At 50.5% G+C, this 23,188-nt stretch overlaps 1 protein-coding gene across 4 annotated transcripts in view; it reads left to right on the top strand.

Annotated features, from left to right (window-relative positions):
- The window catches only part of LOC119977853 (interleukin-13 receptor subunit alpha-1-like), a 56,256-nt gene extending 53,200 nt beyond the window's left edge, over positions 1 to 3,056 (top strand). For all 4 annotated transcript variants that reach the window (XM_038819104.1, XM_038819105.1, XM_038819102.1 and 1 more), the window contains one exon: positions 1,891 to 3,056. In XM_038819104.1, coding sequence (XP_038675032.1) covers positions 1,891 to 1,971 — 81 coding nt within the window. In that variant the 3' untranslated portion in view covers positions 1,972 to 3,056. The remainder of the gene's footprint in view (positions 1 to 1,890) is intronic.
- Positions 3,057 to 23,188: the final 20,132 nt, after the last annotated feature.

Genomic DNA, 23,188 nt, shown 5'->3' with positions numbered 1-23,188 from the left:
ACTCCTTGGGCTTCAGTGCCCAGGCCTCACTCACTGCTGGGGCACCAGTGCTCAGGCCTCACTCAGTGCTGGGGCGTCAGTGCCCAGGCCTCACTCACTGATGGGGTGCCAGTGCTCAGGCCTCACTCAGTGCTGGGGCGTCAGTGCCCAGGCCTCAATCACTGCTGGGGCGTCAGTGCCCAGGCCTCACTCACTGCTGGGGTACCAGTGCTCGGGCCTCACTCACTGCTGGGGCGTCAGTGCCCAGGCCTCACTCACTGCTGGGGCACCAGTGCTCAGGCCTCACTCACTGCTGGGGCGTCAGTGCCCAGGCCTCAATCACTGCTGGGGTGTCAGTGCCCAGGCCTCACTCACTGCTGGGGTACCAGCACCCAGGCCTCACACTGCTGGGGCGTCAGTGCCCAGGCCTCAATCACTGCTGGGGCGTCTGTGCCCAGGCCTCACTCACTGCTGGGGTACCAGTGCCCAGGCCTCAATCACTGCTGAGGTACCAGTGCTCGGGCCTCACTCACTGCTGGGGTACCAGCACCCAGGCCTCACTCACTGCTGGGGCGTCAGTGCCCAGGCCTCACTCACTGCTGGGGTACCAGTACTCGAGCCTCACTCACCATTGTTGCTCTGGTCCTCAGGCCTCAATCAGTGCTGTTGCTTCAGTCCTTGGGCCTCACTCACCAGTCCATGGAATGGAATGATATATTATAAGCAACATGTGGATATATATACTCAAATATAGAAATTGAAGAAACGACTTTATTTGATATACCATGTTGTTAATTCTTAACAGTCATGGTGTGTGCTGGCTTGATATCCACTCCACCATGATGATTTTGAAAGAAAAATGCCAATGTTGAAAATATGTTCCCCCATTAATTATGCCTTTAATGTCATTTGAATGCTTCTGAGTACTTTGGATGCAAATACACTGTAGAATTGTGGATGTCATGGATATCATAGAATTTACAGTGCAGAAGAAGGCCATTCGGCCCATCGAGTCTGCACCGGCACACGGGGAGGATGTGCCGTCTCCGCACAGGCAGTGAGCCAAGCCGGAATCGAACCTGGGACCCTGGAGCTGTGAAGCAATTGTGCTAACCTCAATGCTACCGTGCTGCCCCCTGCTAATAGTTTAGACTGGTCAGGATAGGCATAGGTCTTCAGTTTAATCTAACATAGTGTCGACCCACAGTGAAAGAATGTTCAACAGTTCCTAGCTTAATAAAATAGAGTTGTACTATTACAAGTGTTGGTAGCCTGTCTATGTCACTGCTGAGGTAAAGGCAGTCTCCACAGATCCAGAGTACCCAACACATCAGTTTACATTGAGTAAATAATGAGAAATGGTAATCAAAAGACAGACAGTTTTAAGGTTATTGGAAAAATAACCACAGGCAACATGAGGGAAAGTTTATTTTACAGAGTTGTAATGATCTCAGATGTACAGCCTGAAACAGATTCAATAACATTCAAATGATCATTGGCTAAATAGTTGAACGAATAAAATAATGGGCAGAATTTTCTCATTTTTCAGCAGCGTGGCACAGCGGGTAGCAAAAACACGGTGGTAGCTGCTGGACCCAAGGCCATATTTGTCGAAACCTTAAAAAAAAATAAGTTAAGCGGCGGGACCCATGACGTCATGCTGGCGACTTGGGTTTTTAAAATATAAGACCCCTTTTTTAAAAGGCGCCCCAGCGCAAATAATTAAAAAGGGAATCGCACCATCACCACCCACCCCCGTCCCCCATGGACCTCTCCCACCACGGAACACTGCCGGCCTCGTACTGCCCCCAGTACTGTGCCTGCTTCAGCAGCGTTTCGTTTTAAGGTCCTATGATAACTGAAGAAAACCAAATGAATTAATATTAAATTGAGTTTTTCCTTCCTCTGCAGAATTGGATTAACTGTCAGATACCAATCTCAAAAGCTGACGAATGCCATCCAGTTGCCGTCGAAGAAAGTTCCGAGGCATGAATGAAGAACCTGTCATCAGAACAAATGTTTGCATTTGGCAACCACCTGTGTATAAACTGGTGTTCAGGATGCTTAATTTCTCCCACGTCTTATCTGTTAGAAACTGCTAGTTATTGGCAGTCAGTGTTTCTACATGGCTCAGGATCAGTAAGACCTGCAGGTGGGAGCATTAGACTGAATTTACCTGGCTCCCAAGGTCATGGACTTGGAAGCCGGCGTGCCAGGGAAATAGTTACAAGCTGGTGTCAGAATGTTTCCCTGACATCATCTCATCACTGGCGAAGTTTCCCAGGGTGACGTGGGAAATAGATCGTTGACATCTACCACAGATTTGGGCAGCCAATTTGGATATTTAAGGCTGCAATTATGGGGAAATTTTGACGATTCACCAGCATTTTGTGGATTGTGGAACAGCCCCGCCAGCTGGTCCAAAGGCCGCCACTTATTGGAGGTGGCCACCCTGTCGCAGTCCAGGGAGGTCACTGGAGCAAGAGGTTGCATTTTGATTATCTGCCCGAAAGACCACAACTGAGGTTGAGAGAGATGCAGTGGAGGGTTTGCCCCGACATGACGACCATCAGTATAGATTTAATGCTTCATATGTAGGTCAATGAGGGCAAGTCCATGTTGTGATGTCCTTGCAGTCAATAATCTGCATGAGCTGCACTCAAACCTCCCATTGGGGCTGCAGTGCTTGTAGAGCCTCCAACCCTTTGATTGGGCCGGCAGCAACTAAACCCTGGCTCCATTCCTAAATAAGATGGCGAGCTTGGACACAACCAATTTTTCCATCGCAAAAATCTGTCCATTAACTCTGTCTCTCCATAGGTGCTGCCAGTGTTGCTGAGCATTCCCAGCATTTGTTGTTTAATTCCAACCTATTCAGTTATGTTCAAAAATCCTCACATCTTATCTTAAATATGAAGCTATTTCAAACAATGAGTGTACATTTATCAAAATTTTGCTTGTTCAGCTTTAATATTCATATTTGTTCCACTTTGTTGTGACAGATTTTGCTTGCTACTGGAGCAATGGGTGAACAGCTATGCACACAAATAAATAAAAAAGAATACTTCAGTTTAATATGCATTGCCTTGCTTCAAAAGGTGAAAGGGATACTATAAAAAAACTCGAACGGCTAAGGGAAAGCCAGGGGATTACTAGAGTAGGCAGAGAGAAGGCATTTCCACTGATTGGGGAATCTAGAACCAGGTATTTTAGTGTAAAATTGCTGGGCTAAAAACCACAAAAACCAAACCGGTGTGCACATCTCATTTCCACGTGCAGAACATATATTTTTTTCTTGTAGTTGGGCAAATAAAAAATTGAGGCTGGAGTTCTCCGTTCCCTGGGTTGGGAATCCCGATTGGGCGGAGAATCCACTGGCGGGGGCACAGAGAGTCGCGTCGGGCGACAAATCGGTCACGGGTCTCCATGCCCACCCCGCCGACCATAGCTGGTTCCCCGACAGCCCAGTCGGGATTCCTGCCCCAGCTTGCTGAGACCATGCAAATAGCTCATTCGACCTATTTTACATGTCATAGCCAGGCAGGACATGCCATTCACAAGCCAGGTGAGATGCTCCAGCCCCAGCAGCCAGGAGTCCCGCTGGCGTGAATTGGTGCAATTCACCAATGGTGGCTTTTAGTCCGAGATGTTGGAAGGTGGCAATTACCCTCCCAACAATTTTTGCCAGGGTGCCAAGGATAGCCGTTCCTGGGACGTGGGGGTCAGAGGGCTTTTGCTGGGCTGGTGGGGCTCATTGGGAGTCTTCCTTGGTTTGGGGTCTCTTTGGCTGCTCTCCCCGTTGCAGCCATTAAACCCATTAAGGTGTCAGTTTTTGTTTTGGAGTGCTTCATGGAAAGTGAAGGGGCAGTCCCCACACCTGTTCTTTCCCCGAGATCAAAGAGGCAGACTGATTAAAAAATTGTCGTTGGAGAAATAGCTTCTACCCTGACTTAATGGATCTCAGCAGAGCTATGAAACTAAATAATCTGATTCTACCGTTTGAAGTTCTAACGAGCTGTCAATCATGATGCTTTCAGCAGGCAATGGAGTATGAAATTCAATGTTAACAATCTAGTTCAAAGCAGTCAGCCTCCTGGCCATACGCACTGACTTCAATGCTTGAAAGGTAATAAAACTGACTGTGAAGACCACTTTGAAGGTTTCCACCGCTTTAAAGGGATTACCTTTACCTTCATCTCACAGACCTTGAAACTTGGCATACTGACAGACATTTTAAAGGATTTAGGGGTACAAATGGTATCATTATCACTTTATTATGAGAAAACTTACATCCTTACTTTCTGGGCTGGGATTCCGGTCCCCCAGCTATGTGTTTCTCGGAGGTGCACTGCTCGCTGGTGATGGCATTCTACACTCCCACTGCTTGCCAATGGAATTTCCCATTGAAGCTAGCCCATGCCACTGGGAAACCCATATGCTGCCAGCGGAAAACGTGAATCATAGCGGTTGGAGAATTCTGGCCATTGTTTGAAGAGTGTAGATAAGAACACTTACACTATTATTAGCGATCTGTATTTGTGAGAGTGACTGTCTAAATGGTTTAGGGGTACAGAGGAGTACATTTTCACTTTATAAGACCATAAGACATAGGAGCAGAATTAGGCCACTCGGCCCGTTGAGTCTGCCCCGATTCAATCATGGCTGATATTTTTCTCATCCCCATTCCATCCCCCCATTCTCCTGCCTTTCCCCCATAACCTCTGATCCCCTTATTATGGGAAAACCTTATCTTTTATATACAGATTGACTGTTTAATGATTTTAAGGGTTTCAGATGGGAAGAGCAGTCCAAGGTGCTCCATCCCAAGGAATACCCACTATCTGAGCTCCTCCAGTCCAGCACAAGCCCCCCCGCCCACCCCCCCCCCCCCCCCCCCCCCCCCCCCCCCCTGTCCCCCACCTCCCAGGAAGGGCCCCTCTTGGCATCCTGAAAACAATTGTTGGGAGGGTTCTTACCATCTTGCCACCCCCTCAGACTGTAAGGTGCCAGGTTGGCATTGCCAAGGGGCAGGCCTTGAAGGGGGAGGAGAATGAGGTGGGGTCTGGGGGGTGCTGAATGGGGGGGGGCATGGGGGGTGTTCTGTGTTCTGAGGGCGGTGAGTCTTGCCAGTGATTAGGATGGGGTGGTGCCCTGCTTGTTCTCCGATCTCAAAGGTGCGGCACCTGTCTGAGATATTAGGTTCGCCCTTCTCAGTAGCCGATGTATCAAGAAGCTGATTCCCAAAAGTTTATTTTTTTCAGAATGGCATGCTCCTAGTGCCAACGGGAACCAATCCCTATTCACCGCTGGCAGGCACACTTATGGACTCCAGAATGTGGAATCCTGGCCGAAAACTCTTAATCATTAAAACTAGAGCCAGACCATTCTTGAAAGCAGAATTTAATACCTTCCTGTGAGTCAGCTTTTGTGGGGCGATGGCATTAAATTGGGTCGGGAGGTTCCGGGACGGGACTCTACCATTTGCCCCGATTAAGTCAAGGGCAGGGAGCCCCATGGACGGTCTTCCCACTGCGCCGCAAAAGGATGGTCGAGGTTTGGAAATCTCTCCTGAAAATGATAGTTGATACCCAGGTAATTGATCATTGTGAGTATAAATTTGATTTTGTCAACCAAACCTTTTCAGGAATATGAGCAAATAATATGAAGTTGGGTCACAGACCAGCCATGATCTCACGAACGTTGGAACAGACTCAAGAGGTTAAATGGCCGACTCTTTTCCCAGGGTACAGCCAGTGTCAATGCTCAAATACACATTAGTTTCCAATGTGGTTACCAATCACAGAATGACGCAGCACAGTAGGAGGTCATTCAACCCGTAATGTCTTTGCCTGATATACTGGAAAAATTGCAGCTGGCATTGAGGGATATGGTGGGTTTAAAAAAAACTTTAACCTTTGGGGATTCTGTTCAAATTGAATCATAGAATTTACCGTACGGAAGGAGGCTATTCGGCCCATCAAGTCTGCACCGGTTCTTGGAAAGGTCCACCCAGGCCCACATCTCCACCCTATCCCCATAACCCAGTAACCCCACCCAACACTAATGCAATTTTGGACACTAAGGGCAATTTAGCATGGCCAATCCACCTAACCTGCACATCTTTGGACAGTGAGAGGAAACCAGAGCACCTGGAGGAAACCCATGCACACACGGGGAGAACGTACAGACTCCTCACAGACAGAGACCCAGTGGGGAATCGAACCTGGGACCCTGGAGCTGTGAAACAATTGTGCGAACCACTATGCCACCGTGCTGCCCAAAATCCAGCCTCATTGGAGACAAATAGGATTTCCTTTTCCTTCCAGTTCCAACGATCATGAGGAAAATGATTTTTTCAGACAGAGAAAAAAACTAAAATACAGAAAGAGTATACCAACAAAATCTCATGAATTTGTGAGTGCGGGACCATTATGTGGCATTGTACACTGAGGCTCATCAATTTTTATCTTATTATTCAATGCAAAGCAAGTTTTCTTTTGCAGAAAAGTGTTACTTAGCAAAACTGACAGTAGATCAAAGCTGTTAGTTCACATCCGGCTCTTCTATTTATAAATAGTCGGTTGCTGATATTAACAGTGGGCTGCTTGACATGTCTGCCTGCTATTTTAATGGAGGTGTTAATTTTCATTGAAGTACTGCGGTTGTTGAAATAAAGGACACAATAATGTCAAACAAAAATATTTAAGTGTTTTCCTGGTAATAATGCTATCGGCGATGTCTGCACTTGAACCGCAGAGGTTGACTTGGACTTCCCTTTTGTAGCATTCTTCACACCGAAAGGGAAAATCTTGGTGCAACAGCTGTTTCTGTGTCAACATAAGAGATGTGGAAACGCATCAGCATGTGTTAAGAACGACACTGTTAAAACAGTTTTTTAAACTTAATACTCTGATGGAAGTTATCTATTCCAGCCTGTCTTGAACATCATTGCTATTTTTATCATGTTTTTTAAAACAATACTGCAGCTTGGAGGCAGAGAAGTAGGTGGCACAGACGCTAGCACTGCTGCTTCAAGTGCCAGGGGCCTGGGTTTGATTCCTGGCTTGGGTCACTGTCTGTGCGGAGTCTGCACGTCCTCGCTGTGTATGTGTGGGTTTCCTCCAGGTCCTCTGGTTCCCTCCCACAAGTCCCGAAAGACGTGCTTGTTAGGTGAATTGGGCATTCTGAATTCTCCCTCTGCGTACCCGAACAGGCGCCGGAATGTGGCGACTGGGGGCTTTTCACAGTAACTTCATTGCAGTGTTAATGTAAGCCTACTTGTGACACTAATAAAGATTATTATTATTATTAAATGTGCAAAAATTTCAGGGACGTACGTTGTTTTAAAGGTTACTCTGGGTGATTCGCGGGAATTTCACAGTATATTAAAGATATTGGGCTGGTTTATCTGGTCCGCCAGCTGCATTTTCTGGTGGGCCCCCACGGCCAGCGGGATTCTCCATTCCCACAGCCGGCCAATGGGGTTTCCCGTTGTGGCCACCTCACGCCATTGGCAAACTTACAAACGTGGGTGTGCTGCCGGGGGTCCAGAGGAACCCGACGGGGAATATCGCTTTTTTTTTAAAGCTTAAACTGACCTTTGGGTCTTTTCGTGTCTTACTTTAGGCAAGTAGTCACGTGGTAATAGTATCTAAATGAAGATTAATGTACAATGGAAAGAGATTCCAGATACTGATTTGTGATAAATTTACTCATGTGCCCTAATAATAATTAATAATAATAATCGCTCATTGTCATAAGTAGGCTTCAATTAAGTTACTGTAAAAAGCCCCGAGTCGCCACATTCCGACGCCTGTTCAGGGAGACCGCTACGGGAACCTCCGCCTCTGCCACGATGCCTATCATGCAAGTTATCGGGGGTAACTGTGATTTTGCAGTTCTCCTTCCTGAACCGACATGTGTTTTGAGGGGAAGAAGAGATTCCCATATGTCAGACGAGGACAATTCACGTGGCTTGAGGGTGTTGCTCCAGTGCCTCTTCTGGCTACTGCAGTGCTGTGCATTGTTGGGCTGGAGAGCTGCCGAGTAGGAGCAGACGTACCGCTTTATGCCAATCAACGCTCGCTAGTGTGTAAAATGGCATCAGGGCTTCCAGAGTCAGCGGGGTGTGTTTTCTGTCAAGCCTTTGGCATCCTCTGCTTTTTAAGTGCGAAATATTGGTACCGGGAGGCATTTATTTCAAACCATGTGATATTTTGAATCATTGGTCTTTAGCAGAGCCAGAATTTCACTGGGCAGCAGTTTAATTAATCAGACTGAATTAAATAAAAACATGAATTACTTTACTCACCTCTGGCAGAGGAAGGTATATGGAGAGATCACTGCTTTTCTTGATTTCTCTTTACAGCACAGACCTGCTTGTACAGGGCACAATTTCAAAATTTGAAGATCATGCGAGACTTGGAAGTGCTGTGAACAGTGAGAAGGGCAGTGATAGACCTCAAGAGGATGTGGACAGGCTGCTGGAGTGGGCAGGCACGTGGCAGGTGCCTTTTAATGCAGGGAAGTGTGAAGTATTACATTTTGGTCGGAAGACCCAGGAGAGGAACAAGATAAGGGGTACAGTTCCAAAGCAAATGCAGGAGCAGAGGAAACTGGGTGTATATGTGACTAAATCATTGAAGGTGACTGGGTAGTTTGAGAAAGCAGTTAATCAATGATACTGGGCGCGATCGAATGGCCATGGAAAGCCGTGGCGGAAATCAAACGCGATCCCGCGAGACGTTGCAATGTAAATCCCGCCCATTGTGGGCAGGATCACTTTGGGCAAATCTGCATGTTAGAGATGGCTAAACCCACTGCAATATTCAGATTTGAGAGCAACCTGAGACTTTGGGATGTCTCCCCTTCTCCTCAGAGACCTCGCGCGAGCGCCGTTCAGTACTGGTCTCCACAAAGAGGGATTCTCCCCTACCCGGCGGGGTGGGGGGTCCCGGCGTAGCGGAGTGGTGCCAACCACTCTGGCATCGGGCCTCCCCAAAGGTGTGGAATTCTCCGTACCTTTAGGGGCCAAGCCCCCACATTGAGGGGCTAGGCCCGCGCCGGAGCGGTTGGCACCACGCCGACTGGCGCCAAAACCGGCAACAACGGCGTTTGACGCCCGTTGCCCAGTGCCAGGGCTGTCTGAAAGGCTTTCGCCGGTTCGCGCATGCGCCGGTGCGTCAGCTGCCGCTGGTGGATTCTCTTCCGCCTCCGCCATGGTGGAGGCAGTGGTGGAAGAGAAAGAGTGCCCCCACGGCACTGGCCCGCCCGCCGATCGGTGGGCCCCGATCGCGGGCCTGGCCACCATGGGGGCACCCCCCGGGGTCCGATCACCCCGTGCCCCCCCCCAGGACCGCGGGGGCCCGCTCGCGCCGCCGATCCCACCGCCACCAGAGGTGGTTCAAACCATAGCGGCGGGATTGGCCTCTCAGCGGCGGGTCTTTGGCCCATCGCGGGCTGGAGAATCGATGTAGGGGGCTCGCCAATCGGCGGGGGGGGTGATTCCCACCCCTGCCAATTCCCGGGTGGTGGAGAATTTCTGCCATGGCGGGGGCGGGATTTTCGGCGGCACCGGGCGATTCTCCGACCTTGCAGGACCAGGGGGAGTGGCACTTGTGGGGGTCTCCCAGGCGATTGGAGGACCCTAGGTGTATGCTCTTTGGGCAGGGTGAGACCCTGGCACTGCTGGTGCCACCCGGGTACCCTGGCACTGCCAAGATACCCAGGTGCCAGTCCTTAGTTTAGTGGGGGAGCGTCCGGCAAGACTGGGAGAGTAGCGAGGGGTGGCCAGAGGATAGTCCGTGCAGTTGGAGTGACTCTGGGACTAGGGTTGCTGGGCATGGGCCACCATTGCTGCGGCCTGCAAGGCAGCCATCTTGCAGCGCACACCACTGACCGTCCACCTTGGCCCGTAGTTGTGTAGAGCGCCATGGACCATGTTGGTGACCCACCCCCCACACAAGGCCGCCCCCTGAGGAGCCCGCAGACCCCTCCCCTCCCACCCACAATCAGGTAGCACCCTGCTGACGGGGCACCACGTGGCCCACAGTAGATCCCATGACAGGGTGAAGGACAGGGGCCGCAGAGCATGCCAGCCACTGGTACCTCTGCCAGCTGGGAAAGGAACCAGGGCCTGAGGCCAGCTCTGGTGCCAGGCAACAACGGAGCCAGGTGCGGAGGGCGACGTGTCTAGGGGACAGGCCGGGATGGGGTTGGGAGGGGAGGGGCGGAGGGGGACATGCGTGCGCAGAGGCTGCAGTGCAGAACAGGACCACCATGTAGCCCGTTGGATCTGGATGGGCACAGGGGGAGCAGTCATGCTAATATGTCTGCCTTTCACTCTGTACCAGAAATGATTTACTGCATTGCCACCACAGCCCTGGCGGATGCCATGAGGCTGTACTGGCAGGATCTGTAGGGGGGAGGGGGGGGGGGGGTGGGGGGAGCACCCTGCAGAACAGGAGCCTCCAGTCCTCAGAGGAGCAGGGACCAGTCGGTGTGAGTGTGTCACCAAAGACTCCGGCTGAGCAGGGAGACTGTGCAACATCTCTGCCGCATCATGGTGCACCTGGAACTGCGGGGGTATGGAGGAGGACACCCGCTCCCGGTGGCCATCAAGGTGACAGTTGTCCTGAACCTCTATGCGACAGGGTCGTTGCAGGCGCTGAGTGGGGCCCTGTCAGGATCTCACAGACAGGTTCATGTGTGCCATTACGGAGGGCCTGTATGCCGCAATGCATTAAGCTGAATGTGGACCAAATCCACCAGGTTGCCTGGGCAACGGGATTCACCGCCACTGTCAGGATGCCCCAGATCCAGGGGTGATCAATAGGACACATGTCCCCTACGAGCATAGTCGCATGAATGGGGTGCCCTTCACAAACCAAAAGGGGTTCCACTGGATGAATGTGCAGCTGGTGAGTGTCCACCAGCAGCTCATCATGCACGTCTGTGCCCGATACCTGGGCAGCATGCTCGGTGCCTTCATCCTGGTGCATTTGACGATGCTCGACATATTCGAGATGCACACCCAGGTGAGGGGTTAGTTCCTGGGGTTATCCGCTGCGGTTGTGGCTGATGAAGCCTATCCATAGGCCTCAGACCGACGCGGAGAACTACTTCAACGATGCCCATGCCGTCACCCGGGCCATGATTGAGCGGTCATCGGCATCCTGAAGATGGAGTTCAGGTGCCTTGGCCACTCTGGAGTGCCCGCCAGTATAGCGCCGTGAGGGTTTCCCACATCGTGGTACATTGCTGCAACCTGCACAACATTGCACAGAGGAGGTGCAACGTGTTGGAGGGGGAACAGGAACTCCAAGCCACAGGTCCAGTTGGTCTCCTCTGGTCTTCTCTCTCTCCCTACGATTGTGGACCGCCTTCCCCTGTCTGCGGTGGGGGGTTGAGGGATGACAGACACTGCACAGTGTGAGCCACTGGGGCGCGGACAACACAGGGGGGGTCCGTGGCTAGTGGCGTGTGTGTGCAGAGCACCAGTCCATGATGGGCAGTGCGGGTGTTGGCATGTGGTTCAGGTTGGGGTGAGCGCGGACTGCCGACGGGTGGCTTTTGATTGATCATTGGGAGGGGGGGGGGGGGGGGGGGGGGCTCCGGCTGTGTGGGATGGGGGTTGGTGCGAGGGCACTGTTTTGGATGTGGCTCACCCTGACTGGCCTGGGGGGTTGCAAATCCACACCCAGCGCTGTCTGATGGTTCACCTGGTGGAGGCCATGTGGGCGGGGGGGGGGGGGGGGGGGGGGGGGTGACTTTGGGAGGGGGTTATGTGTGTAGGGAATGTGTGGGGGGGGGGTGCCAGGAGAATGGAGGTAGTGGCTCACCCTGGCCGCCCTGAGGAGGCTATGCAGCTTCTTCCTGCACTGCTGTCCGGTCCTGGCTTTCAGGCCCATGGCACTCACAGCCTCTGCCACCCTGCACCCAGACCCGGTTTATATCCCACCCCTGAGAACAGGGTGTCCCACCTCTCCTCCACGGCATCCAACAATAGTTTCGGCTCCGCATCTGCGAATCTCGGGGGCTGCTCTTCGGGGTGGCATCACCTTGGCTGGAATGAGTGTGTGTGGGGAGAGGGGTGTTTATTTGCGGCTGCAGCCTGTCAGGTTTTCCAGTGCCAATCCCGACACCAGCCAATCATGTACCGGTGTTTGCCCATAAATGTGTCCTGAATCGCTCTGGGACTGGCACCGCTTTTGTCAACATAGTACTCTCACCATTCAGTCCCGGCCTAGTCTCTCAAATGGAGAATCCTGGCCAATTTATCAAATGGCCTCCTTCTGTGCTGTAACCGTTCTATGGTTGGGATTCGCCATTCAGGAGATAATAGAATCATAGAAATGATACTCCACAGAAGGGGGCCATTCGGTCCATCTCGACCATGCTGACCCAAAGACACCGAGGTACCCTTTTTAATCACATCTTCCTGCAGACAGCCCATAACCTTGCAGCTTCAGCACTTAAGGTGCAGATCCAGGTACTTTTTTGAAAGTTTCAGGCCTCCACCACCAGCAAAATGTAGGGGACAGGCTCCCCTGTCTCGCCCCAGTTAATTCCCCACTTTCTCGTCACCTTCCTCCTCCCAGTGATCCATTGAGAAGGAAAGGTGTATCAGTTATCCCTTCTCAACCTGCCCCAGGCCCACTTTGCATTCTCATGTTGTGCAGGACACAGCCGATGACCACATTATATGGGACACTCTGCCTGGCCTATTCTGGAGGGCACAGCTGACCAGTCAATGCCACCAATATCGAGGAGAACCTTGTCGAGTTGTACTGAAGGGTGCATCCAGGTCACTCAAGGTATCATCCAAGGGGTGACCATTGACCAGAAGCTGAACTGGACTGGCCATATAAACGGTGGCCGGGATTCTCCAAGTGGAGAAGCCCCGGGGGGGCCACGCGAAACCCGCCATGCTCCTCCGGCGCGGAATGCGATCCTCCGGTGAGCAGAGAATCGGAGCCATTGGCGCCGGCATGGTCGGCGAGGCGGCAGTTGGGGGCCGCTCTACACGCCCCCCCTCCCCCCCCGGCAATTCTCTGCCCGGGCTGGCGAGCGGCTGTTCAAAATAACCTGAGTCACTCCGCCGCCGTTCTAACCTGGTCTTACCCGGCTGGAACTCGGTGTGAATGGATCCGGGGGCGGCCTGGTAGGGGGTAGGGGGTTTCGACCCCGTGGGAGGGGACCTCCGCTGTGGCCTGACCGGGCCGGCCTATCGGACTGGGGGCCTCCTTTGTTCCAAGCCGGCCCTTGTAACCCTCCACCATGTTGCGTCAGGGCCGCCGCGGAGAAGCGAGCCACCGCGCATGCGCAGCAAACGCGCCGCTCCCACTGCACATGCGCGTGTTTGCGCTGGCCCCACTGCACATGCAAAGACCTGCGGCGCCCATCTGATGCCGGGATTGGCAGCTGGAGCTACGTGGATCGCTCCAGTGCCGTACTGGCCCACTGTAGGTTTCAGAATCGCTGCTCCTGAGGCCATGTTTACGGCGTCGGGAAACGCGACGGCGTTTACGACGGCGTCCAGACTTATCCTCAGGATCAGAGAATCCCGCCCATTGTGGTTACAAGAGCAGGTCAGAGGCTGGGAATTCTGCAGTGTTTAACTCACTTCCTGACTCCCCAAAGCCTGTTCACCATCTGCACGGCACAAGTCAGGAGTTTGATGGAAAGCCCGACACTTATCTGGATGAGTCTTGGTAACCAACCCCTCAGGATCGACAGAAGAATTGTTTCCACTCTGGTTTAATGGGCTCTGAAATGTACGATATTTCCAGCACAATCTCTACCACACGAGGGGAATGTGGTGCTCAGAGGATTGGATAAATAAATTGTTTGGAGGCTTTTGATTTCCCTCTGATGCTTCAACTTCACCTCTGTGTGTCCTCAATGAAGTCCCTCGATATATTTGGTGCCCTCCTGAAAGAACTTTCTCCATTTTGGTGAACCACGAGCGAGGGATCCCATGAGTTGGTGGGGATATTTAGCTTGGGAGAGGACGCTGCTGTTTGACCGCCTTTCGTGCCGTTGGATTTGGCAGACCTTGCAAAGGCAGCACTGGCGGTATTCCTCCAGTGCTTTTAGGTGCCTGCTGTCAGTTGTGCAAGTCTCTGAAGCATTTGGGACACGGAGATCACTTAGTCTCTGCTCACCACCACCTTCTCAAGGGCAATTCGTGATGAGCAGTAAATGATGGCCTCGCCAGTGATGTTCACATTAATTGAATAAATATAAAGTTAATGTTTCGTGGTGGCTGTTCATGTTATGGGTTTCCTTGCTGAGCTGACAGTGACTATCAGATATTACCATGCGTTTTTGAGAAAGTTTCCGACAGTATTAAAGGTGTTATTTCAGTAAGAGGGAAATCCTGAAAGGCACACCCTAATGAACAAGACATGAAACGTGTACAAACGTAGCACAAACAACACATATAATGTAGACGTAAGGCAGTTCCTGTCGTGCAGGGACAGGGCAGCAAGCATTTGTGCTACAATTGTGCTGGTTCAGTCATACAGGTACAGTGCTGAGTTTGCTGAACGGTGGCTCGTTGGCTGGTGTTATTTGGAGGCTGTGGGACGTGAAGACAAAGGGCTGAACATGAGGCCAAAGCCAGCAGTGTACCCAGGTGAAACAAATGCGTGGACGCTCCGCCAAGATTCTCTTGGATTCTCGGAGGGAGGAACACGAGGATGACGAAGACCAAGGCTTCCTAGTGAGGCCTGGAGGAGGATTCCTGCTCCAACCTGAACCAGTGATGGCGAGATGCAGATCGCGCCGGGCGGAACGAGTCAGGTGACTTGCGATTAGCCCAGCTTCTGGCGCGACTTGGGGCTCTCTCGGACTTGACCCCGTGTGCTTGAATCTGCGTCTGGTGCGACGCGATCATTGAATCATGCCCAATGTCTCTTTTTTGTTTCAATAAATATTTTTATTTCAGCATTTATCTAAACAGCAAATGCACAAATAAGAGCAAACACAAACAGGAACATCATAATAAATAACTAACCAACACCCAAAACCCCCCTGCCCCCCTCTCCTCCCTCGGCTGACACCTTAATCCTCCTTAAAGAAGTCGATGAATAACTTCCATCTCCGGGCAAACTCATCAACCGACCCTCTCAAAACAAACTTAATCTTTTCCCACCTCAGGAATTTCCCCAGGTCGCTCACCCACACCCCCGATTTTGGTAGATCCGAGTCCCTCCACCCAAGCAAAATCGATCTCCAGGCTATCAGGGAGGCAAAGGCAAAGACGTCAGCCTCTCTAACCCCGTGGACTCCCGGGTCTTCTGACACCCCAAATATCGCTACCGCTGGGCTCGGGAAACACCGTCACACTCAGCACCTCGGATATTACATCCGCAAACCCCTGCCAGATCCTTCAACTTCGGGCATGCCATGTATGTGGACATGATTTGCAGGACTCCCCGCGCACTGCCCACATCGATCCTCTACCCACTGAAAAAACCTCATCCTAGCCACCGTCATATGCACCTTGTGAACTACTTTGAACTAGATAAGGCCTTGCACACAACAAGGACGCATTCACCCTCCTCAGGACCTCCTCCGACATCCCGGCCTCCAATTCCTAATGTCCCCAATGCACTACTCTCCAGGGAAGCAGCTCAATATAAACAAAATTCATTAGCCCAAACTTTTACGATGCTTTACTTGAACGTCTGGCTCCCAAAAAGCCTAGCTGGCTCGCAAACCAGGATTTTAAAAAACCTTACCGCAGTTGCAATACGCACACTAACCCAGGCTTTTAGCCCTTACTGCACTAAATAAATATAACACAATGGGCAGATATCTCTTCCGTAATTGGGATACACGATTGGGCGGAGAATCGCTTCCGAAGGCGAAATTGTGGCGGGTGCCGCTTTCACACCAAATCGCAATTCTCCGTCATCGCGACAGCTGCATCAATGCGTTAAAGAAGCACATACAGTCAATACCGTTTGCATATCATTAGCGGGCCTGACCTGGTATTCTCTGGGGCCTCCGCGATTCTCCGCCCCCAATGGGCCGAACTCCTGACGGCGCGGTTCATTTATGCTTTTAAAAATTGTGAAATCAGTGTTGTGGCTATTGAGGGAGAGAGGTCAGACACGAAGAGATGCGCCCGTAGGTTGCTGGGCGGGACACTGGCTGAGCTGGCTGATGTGGGGCTGACAGGCGATGGGTGTGAGGGTCCGCAGGTCCGGCTGTCCCCCTCCAGTCTTCTCCCACTCCAGGCGGTCATGCTTGGGAAGAGGGGTTGGGGGGGGGGACGACACAGAAAATGTACGGTCTTAGACGGCTCGATGCATGCAGCCTGGGGGTGGGTAGCTGGTGGCTTCAGTAGCCAGGGCACCTGGGCATAGTGGCTGGCAAGTGGTGAAAGGTGGGGGTTCAACTGTCCTCTGAGTGTGGGGGGGGGGGGGGGGGGTGGGGGTGGGGGGGCAACGGTAGGGTCATCGGTGTGTGGGACGGGGGTTAGTGGCAGTGCTGCCTACTCACCTTGGCCACCCTGAGGAGGTTGTTCAGTTTCTTCCGGCACTGCTTACTGGTCCACATGGTGTTGCCCAAGGCACTGACGGCCTCTGCCACCTGCGCCCAGGCACGGTCAACGGCGGCCGCTGGCAGCCTCCTTCCCAGGCCGGGATACAGGGTCGATCTCCTCTCATCCATTGCGTCCAGCAGGGTCTCAAGCTCGGCGTCTGTAAATGGGGGTGGCACTCTACTCACTACCATCTTGTTGGCTGGGATGGTGTGTGTGTGGAGAGTGAAGTGTGCATCTGCAGCTGCAGCTTGTCAGCCTCCTGAGTGTCAATCTCAGACCTGCCAAATCCCACACCGTTACTCATTGAAATCGATTGTGTTCCACATGGCGTCGGTAATTGAGTAATTAATTAAGTAAGTAATTACTAATTAATTAATTAAGTCAGTAATTGCTAATTGCTTAGTAATTGAGAATAAAGGTCTACATAGACTGAACACATCAGGATTAACCGTCACACTGTCTGAAGTGTTATAATTATCTAAAAAGTTGGCATGGATTGACACTGGGGCAAGTGCCAACATACACCTTTGCAAATTCTCTAAGAGATGTACCCACTGAAATGGAGGGCCATGGTGAAATCTACTTTGGCACAACTTTCAATGCGCAATGGTTCATTAATTCAATGTGCAGGGTTCATAATCCTGGCATGCAAGTACAATCAATCCTTCTGTGCATCACAGATGTTTTATGTAATGGAAACTGAAGGTCCAGCAATTGAGGTCTACCGGTATGTTGAGACCACACACCAGGAAGGCTCCATGGAATAAGTTGGACATCACAAGGCAGATCAACCTCAGAAACTAACATCAAAATATCCATAAAGTTTCAACAAAGTTTGCAGATTCGTGGAAGCTACAATGCTACACTTGCAACGTAATGCAAGTTCATCAATTGATCTCGTATGTTATCCACAGACTAGAGGAGAGCAATTTATATATTCTTAGCTCTTCTACTTTCTCATAAACTAGAGAGAAACTTCTACTACGGCAAAAGAAGGTCACCAATCAGCATAATAAAAATGCAGCTCAAGATCTGCCAAGTTTACAGTTGGAATAACAAATTTGCATGCAGGATCCCACAGTAAGTATGTGCAGCCAGGCAAAGTGACAATGATTTGTTCGGAACCAAGGTCCTATGAAGTCATTATGCACAAAGGTGCAATGGTGAGCTGTAACTGAGGAAAAATCAGATCGATTCTGGCTCCTCAATCACCATGTAGTCCTATTGGATCAAGGGATAAGATTCCAAAAACAACCAGGAATAACATCTAAGGATGAGAATTTCACAGATTACTTTGAGCAATTAAAGAAACTTCCAGATAAGGATACCATCAGAATGCCGGCATAACAACAGATTACCTCGAAGGTTTAGAAATTCATATATCTGTCTGATGTATGTGCTGAAGTCATGTTGATTAAACATGAATATGTATTGTAAATAGTTTTACTCCTTTGGAAGGGGGAAAGAATATTTAAAAGAACTTTCTATCCAGGTATATCTGTGTTCATGCGCCCACTCCAAATAAATTAACTCACAATGTTTACCCAATCCCTTATGAGTTTTTTGTGCCTTTATATCATTATAACACAACAGGAGGGAATCTCTGATCCTGAGTCTAAGTGTTGGCGCCGTCAGAAACGTTGTTGTGTTTCTCGACGGCATCAACACGGCCCCAGGAACAGCAATTCTGGCCCATAGAGGGGGCCAGCAGGGCGCTGGAGCGTTTCACGCCACTCCAGCTGCTGATCCGGCCGTGGAATGGGCACCGGGGGATGTGCACATGAGCAGTGGGTTCCGGCTCGAAACCGCGCATGTGCAGTCCCACCGGCGAGATTTCCGCGCATGCGCGGTGTCTCCCTGGTCCGCGCCGACCCCAATGCAACATGGCGCAGGAGTACAGGTGCCGGCACGGAAGAAAGGAGGCCGGGAGACAGAGAGGCCGGCCCGCCGATCGGTGGGGCCAGTTCGTGGGCCAGGCCACATCGGAGGCGCCCCCTGGGGCCGGAACCCCCCTCCACCCTCACAGACCGCCACCCGACCCTTCAACGCTGAGTTCCCGCAGGCTCAGAGCAGGTGTGGATGGTGGCGGCGGGACTCGGCATTTTCACGACGACCGCTCGGCCCATCCCGGACACGAGAGTCGGCGGGCCGGCCGCGTAGAGCGGCTCGCGATTGGTGCCGCGCCAACCACGCCGCCACCAATAGTGCCGATTCTCCACTCTACGGAGAATCACGTGCCGGCGTCGGGGCGGCATGGCGCGATTCGCGCCGGTCGTGGGGATTCTCCGCCTGGCCCCGGGCTGGGAGAGTCCTGCCCAACATCTCTCACTCACATGCATACAAAATCAGCTCCACTCCCCCAATTCACGCATATGTAGCTGTCTTTCCTCATCCCCACTCACTCACCCATCCCCTCCTCCTTCTCCACCTTTCCCAACTAGGACTGGTCGAGTCAGCCCACTCCCCTATCCTTCTCCCATTGGTTCTGCTGGAGCATTCCCTGCTTCCCTAGTTCCTCAACTGTCATGGATGTCCTTTCCTCCTCCGTCTCTTCCCAATGCCCTATGATCTTCTCCTGCAATAAGACAAATATAATGGGCCGGGTTTTCAGGTGCCCCAGACACGTATTTATCAGCAGCGCGCCATTCACTGCCGGCGAATGATTCTCTCTTCCCACCGCTTGTCAATGGAATTCCCAATTGAAACCACTCCTCGCCACCGGGGAACCCGCGTGTGGGGGTGCACTGCCGGCAGGGAGGAGCAGAGAATCCCAACGGCTGGAGAATTCCAGCCAATATCTTTATGGCTGTACTTGTAATTTCGTCACACAAGCATCCAGACATTTTAATGTACAACAGGTGGGTCCAGCGATACAATTTTCTATTCCAGCAGCCTTTTATATGTATCACCTAATACAAATCATCAGGGGCAATGTTTCCAGGGTGGCACGGTAGCACAGTGGTTCGACTGTTGCTTCACAGCGCCAGGGTCCCAGGTTCGATTCCCGCTTGCGTCACTGTCTGTGTGGAGTCTGTACGTTCTGTGTGGGTTTCCTCCGGGTGCTCTAGTTTCCTGCCACAGTCCAAAGATGGGCAGGTTAGGTGGATTGACCATGCTAATTTGCCCTTAGTGTCCAAAAAAGGTTGGATGGGGTTACTGGGTTATGGGGATAGGGTGGAGGTGTGGGCTTGGGTAGGGTGCCTTTTCCACGGGCCGGTGCAGACTCGATGGGCCGAATAGCCTTGTTCTGCGCTGTAAATTCTATGATTCCAGCATTTGTCCCCCTCAACCGAAACCTGACACCACCCAACCATTTCCAAGTTTAATATACCCTGCTCAATAAGACTGAACAGTTACAGCAATCAAAGAGCAATTTGGTACTGCTCATCTCTTCGGGTGTGCCAGGCTGCCAACCCCTGGTTTACTTTAATTCCACCACGCGATTGATGTTCTGATTGTGAATGCTCCTGATGTTTACAATCACCTTTTCAGAGGATGCGTATGTGTGTATTGTGTGTTATTTCTATTTAAAGTTGCATTCAGCCATTCAGCTACAGTTCCCCTTCCCTTTCGTGCAAACAGAAAGTGCTAAAAAAAGAGCTCAGCCCAGCCTGGCAACATCTGTGAATGGGGAACAGAGATGTCATTTTGAGTCCAATATGAATCAGCTTCGGAACTCCCTCCCTCGCGCGTCCAGAACAGTTTTTGCTGGATTCAAAGTATTCATTTGAGGTTCCACACTTGCCAACTTCGGCTACTTTCTGGGAGCTAATTTTTCTTTTCCAAATTTCTTTGGCATCAGACAGCTTACCACTGATTGGTTCGACTTTCAGTGCCCTTGTTTGGCCATTCAGTCAGTCCAAAGATTTGCAGGTTAGGTGGATTGGCCATGCTAAATTGGCCTTAGCGTCCAAAATTGCCTTTAGTATTGAGTGGGATTACTGGGTTATGGGGATAGGGTGGGGTTATGGGGATATGGTGGAGGTACTGACCTTGGGTAGGGTGCTCTTTCCAAGAGCCGGTGCAGACTCGATGGGCCGAATGGCCTCCTTCTGCACTGTAAATTCTATGTCTAACTCTCTGATTGGATAATCAAGGATTAGGTTCCAACCAAGCAAAATAAGTCTCCGATTAAAGCAATGGAACGGACAAGGCAGGCAGAACTTTCATAGAGTGCTCGAGAAGTAAACTCTTGACAGGAAGTGAACTAACCAGTCGGCTAATCAGTTTGGAGCAGCAGCATTGCCCTGTAGCCAGTTGGTTTATTGCAGGACATGTAACTGTACACAAATGTTTCCACTCTCTCAGACTGTGTTAGCTAAAGTGCCATTTTAAATGATCTCGGTGTGGTGATCCACTGTGTGCACGTGTATTAGGGGATGTACAGTAGGACCCACACTACAGGTTCGCCGGTAGCCCCTGCTGGCTAGCTCCGCCCACAAGGAGCCGTATAAATATGGCATAACCTCCTCCTGATCAGCCATTTCGCCAGCTGCAGCAGGAGGCCACGCATCTAACTGTAATAAAGCCAGTTGTACCAATCTGAGTCTTTCGTGCAATTGATCGTGCATCACTCGGGCAACATGTAATGTTTAATAAAATATAAGAAATGTATACAGTATGATGCACGATCAATTGTACAAAGACTAAGGTTGGATACAACTGTGGCTTTATTGCAATAAGATGTGTGGCCTCCCACAGCAGCTGGCGAAATGGCTGCTGAATAGAGGACATGCATATTTATACTCCTCCTACTGGGCGGAGCCAGCAGGCAGGGGCTACCGGCGAACCTGTAGTACAGGTCCTACCTTACATCCCCTAATACAGGTGTAACAGTGGTTTACCACACAGTATAAGCACATTTTCACAGTAACTTCATTGCAGTGTTAATGTAAGCCTACTTGTGACACTAATAAAGGTTATTATCATAAAGAAATGTCCGAAATAAACCTTGGTGTCTGGACTATTGCAATGTTAAAATGTGCTCCCAGAACCCACCAGATACCTCATTCCCTGGGATCATACAGTGAGTTAGAGTGATGTGGGGTGTGACATTTACTTGTATAAGTAAGTATTTGTGTTTTTTGTGTTTAAACAAGGGAGATTACAAGGGGATGAGAGAAGAACTAGCTAAGGTAGACTGGGAGCTAAGACTTTATGGTGGAACAGTTGAGGAACAGTGGAGAACCTTCCAAGCGATTTTTCACAGTGCTCAGCAAAGGTTTATACCAACAAAAAGGAAGGACGGAAGAAAGAGGGAAAATCGACCGTGGATATCTAAGGAAATAAGGGAGAGTATCAAATTGAAGGAAAAAGCATATAAAGTGGCAAAGATTGCTGGGAGATTAGAGGACTGGGAAATCTTTAGGGGGCAACAGAAAGCTACTAAAAAAGCTATAAAGAAGAGTAAGATAGAGTATGAGAGTAAACTTGCTCAGAATATAAAAACAGACAGTAAAAGGTTTTACAAATATATAAGACAAAAAAGAGTGGCTAAGGTAAATATTGGTCCTTTAGAGGATGAGAAGGGAGTTTTAATAATGGGAAATGAGGAAATGGCTGAGGAACTGAACAGGTTTTTTGGGTCGGTCTTCACAGTGGAAGACACAAATAACATGCCAGTGACTGATAGAAATGAGGCTATGACAGGTGAGGACCTTGAGACGATTGTTATCACTAAGGAGGGAGTGATGGGCAAGCTAATGGGGCTAAAGGTAGACAAGTCTCCTGGCCCTGATGGAATGCATCCCAGAGTGCTAAAAGAGATGGCTAGGGAAATTGCAGATGCACTAGTGATAATTTACCGAAATTCACTAGACTCTGGGGTGGTCCCGGTGGATTGGAAATTAGCAAACGTGACACCACTGTTTAAAAAAAGAGGTAGGCAGAAAGCAGGAAATTATAGGCCAGTGAGTTTAACTTTGGTAATAGGGAAGATGCTGGAATCTATCATCAAGGAAGAAATTGCGAGGCATCTGGATAGAAATTGTCCCATTGGGCAGACGCAGCATGGGTTCGTAAAAGGCAGGTCGTGCCTAACTAATTTAGTGGAATTTTTTGAGGACATTACCAGTGCAGTAGATAACGGGGAGCCGATGGATGTGGTATATCTGGATTTCCAGAAAGCCTTTGACAAGGTGCCACACAAAAGGTTGCTGCATAAGATAAAGATGCATGGCATTAAGGGTAAAGTAGTAGCATGGATAGAGGATTGGTTAATTAATAGAAAGCAAAGAGTTGGGATAAATGGGTGTTTCTCTGGTTGGCAATCAGTAGCTAGTGGTGTCCCTCAGGGATCCGTGTTGGGCCCACAATTGTTCACAATTTACATTGATGATTTGGAGTTGGGGACCAAGGGCAATGTGTCCAAGTTTGCAGATGACACTAAGATGAGTGGTAAAGCGAAAAGTGCAGAGGATACTGGAAGTCTGCAGAGGGATTTGGATAGGTTAAGTGAATGGGCTCGGGTCTGGCAGATGGAATACAATGTTGACAAATGTGAGGTTATCCATTTTGGTAGGAATAACAGCAAACGGGATTATTATTTAAACGATAAAATATTAAAGCATGCCGCTGTTCAGAGAGACTTGGGTGTGCTAGTGCATGAGTCACAGAAGGTTGGTTTACAAGTGCAACAGGTGATTAAGAAGGCAA

This window comes from Scyliorhinus canicula, chromosome 14 (genome assembly GCF_902713615.1).
Source record: "Scyliorhinus canicula chromosome 14, sScyCan1.1, whole genome shotgun sequence".
NCBI lineage: Eukaryota > Metazoa > Chordata > Chondrichthyes > Carcharhiniformes > Scyliorhinidae > Scyliorhinus > Scyliorhinus canicula.
The sequence above is the reverse complement of the archived record's forward strand: the minus strand, read 5'-3'. Positions and strand labels throughout refer to the sequence as shown.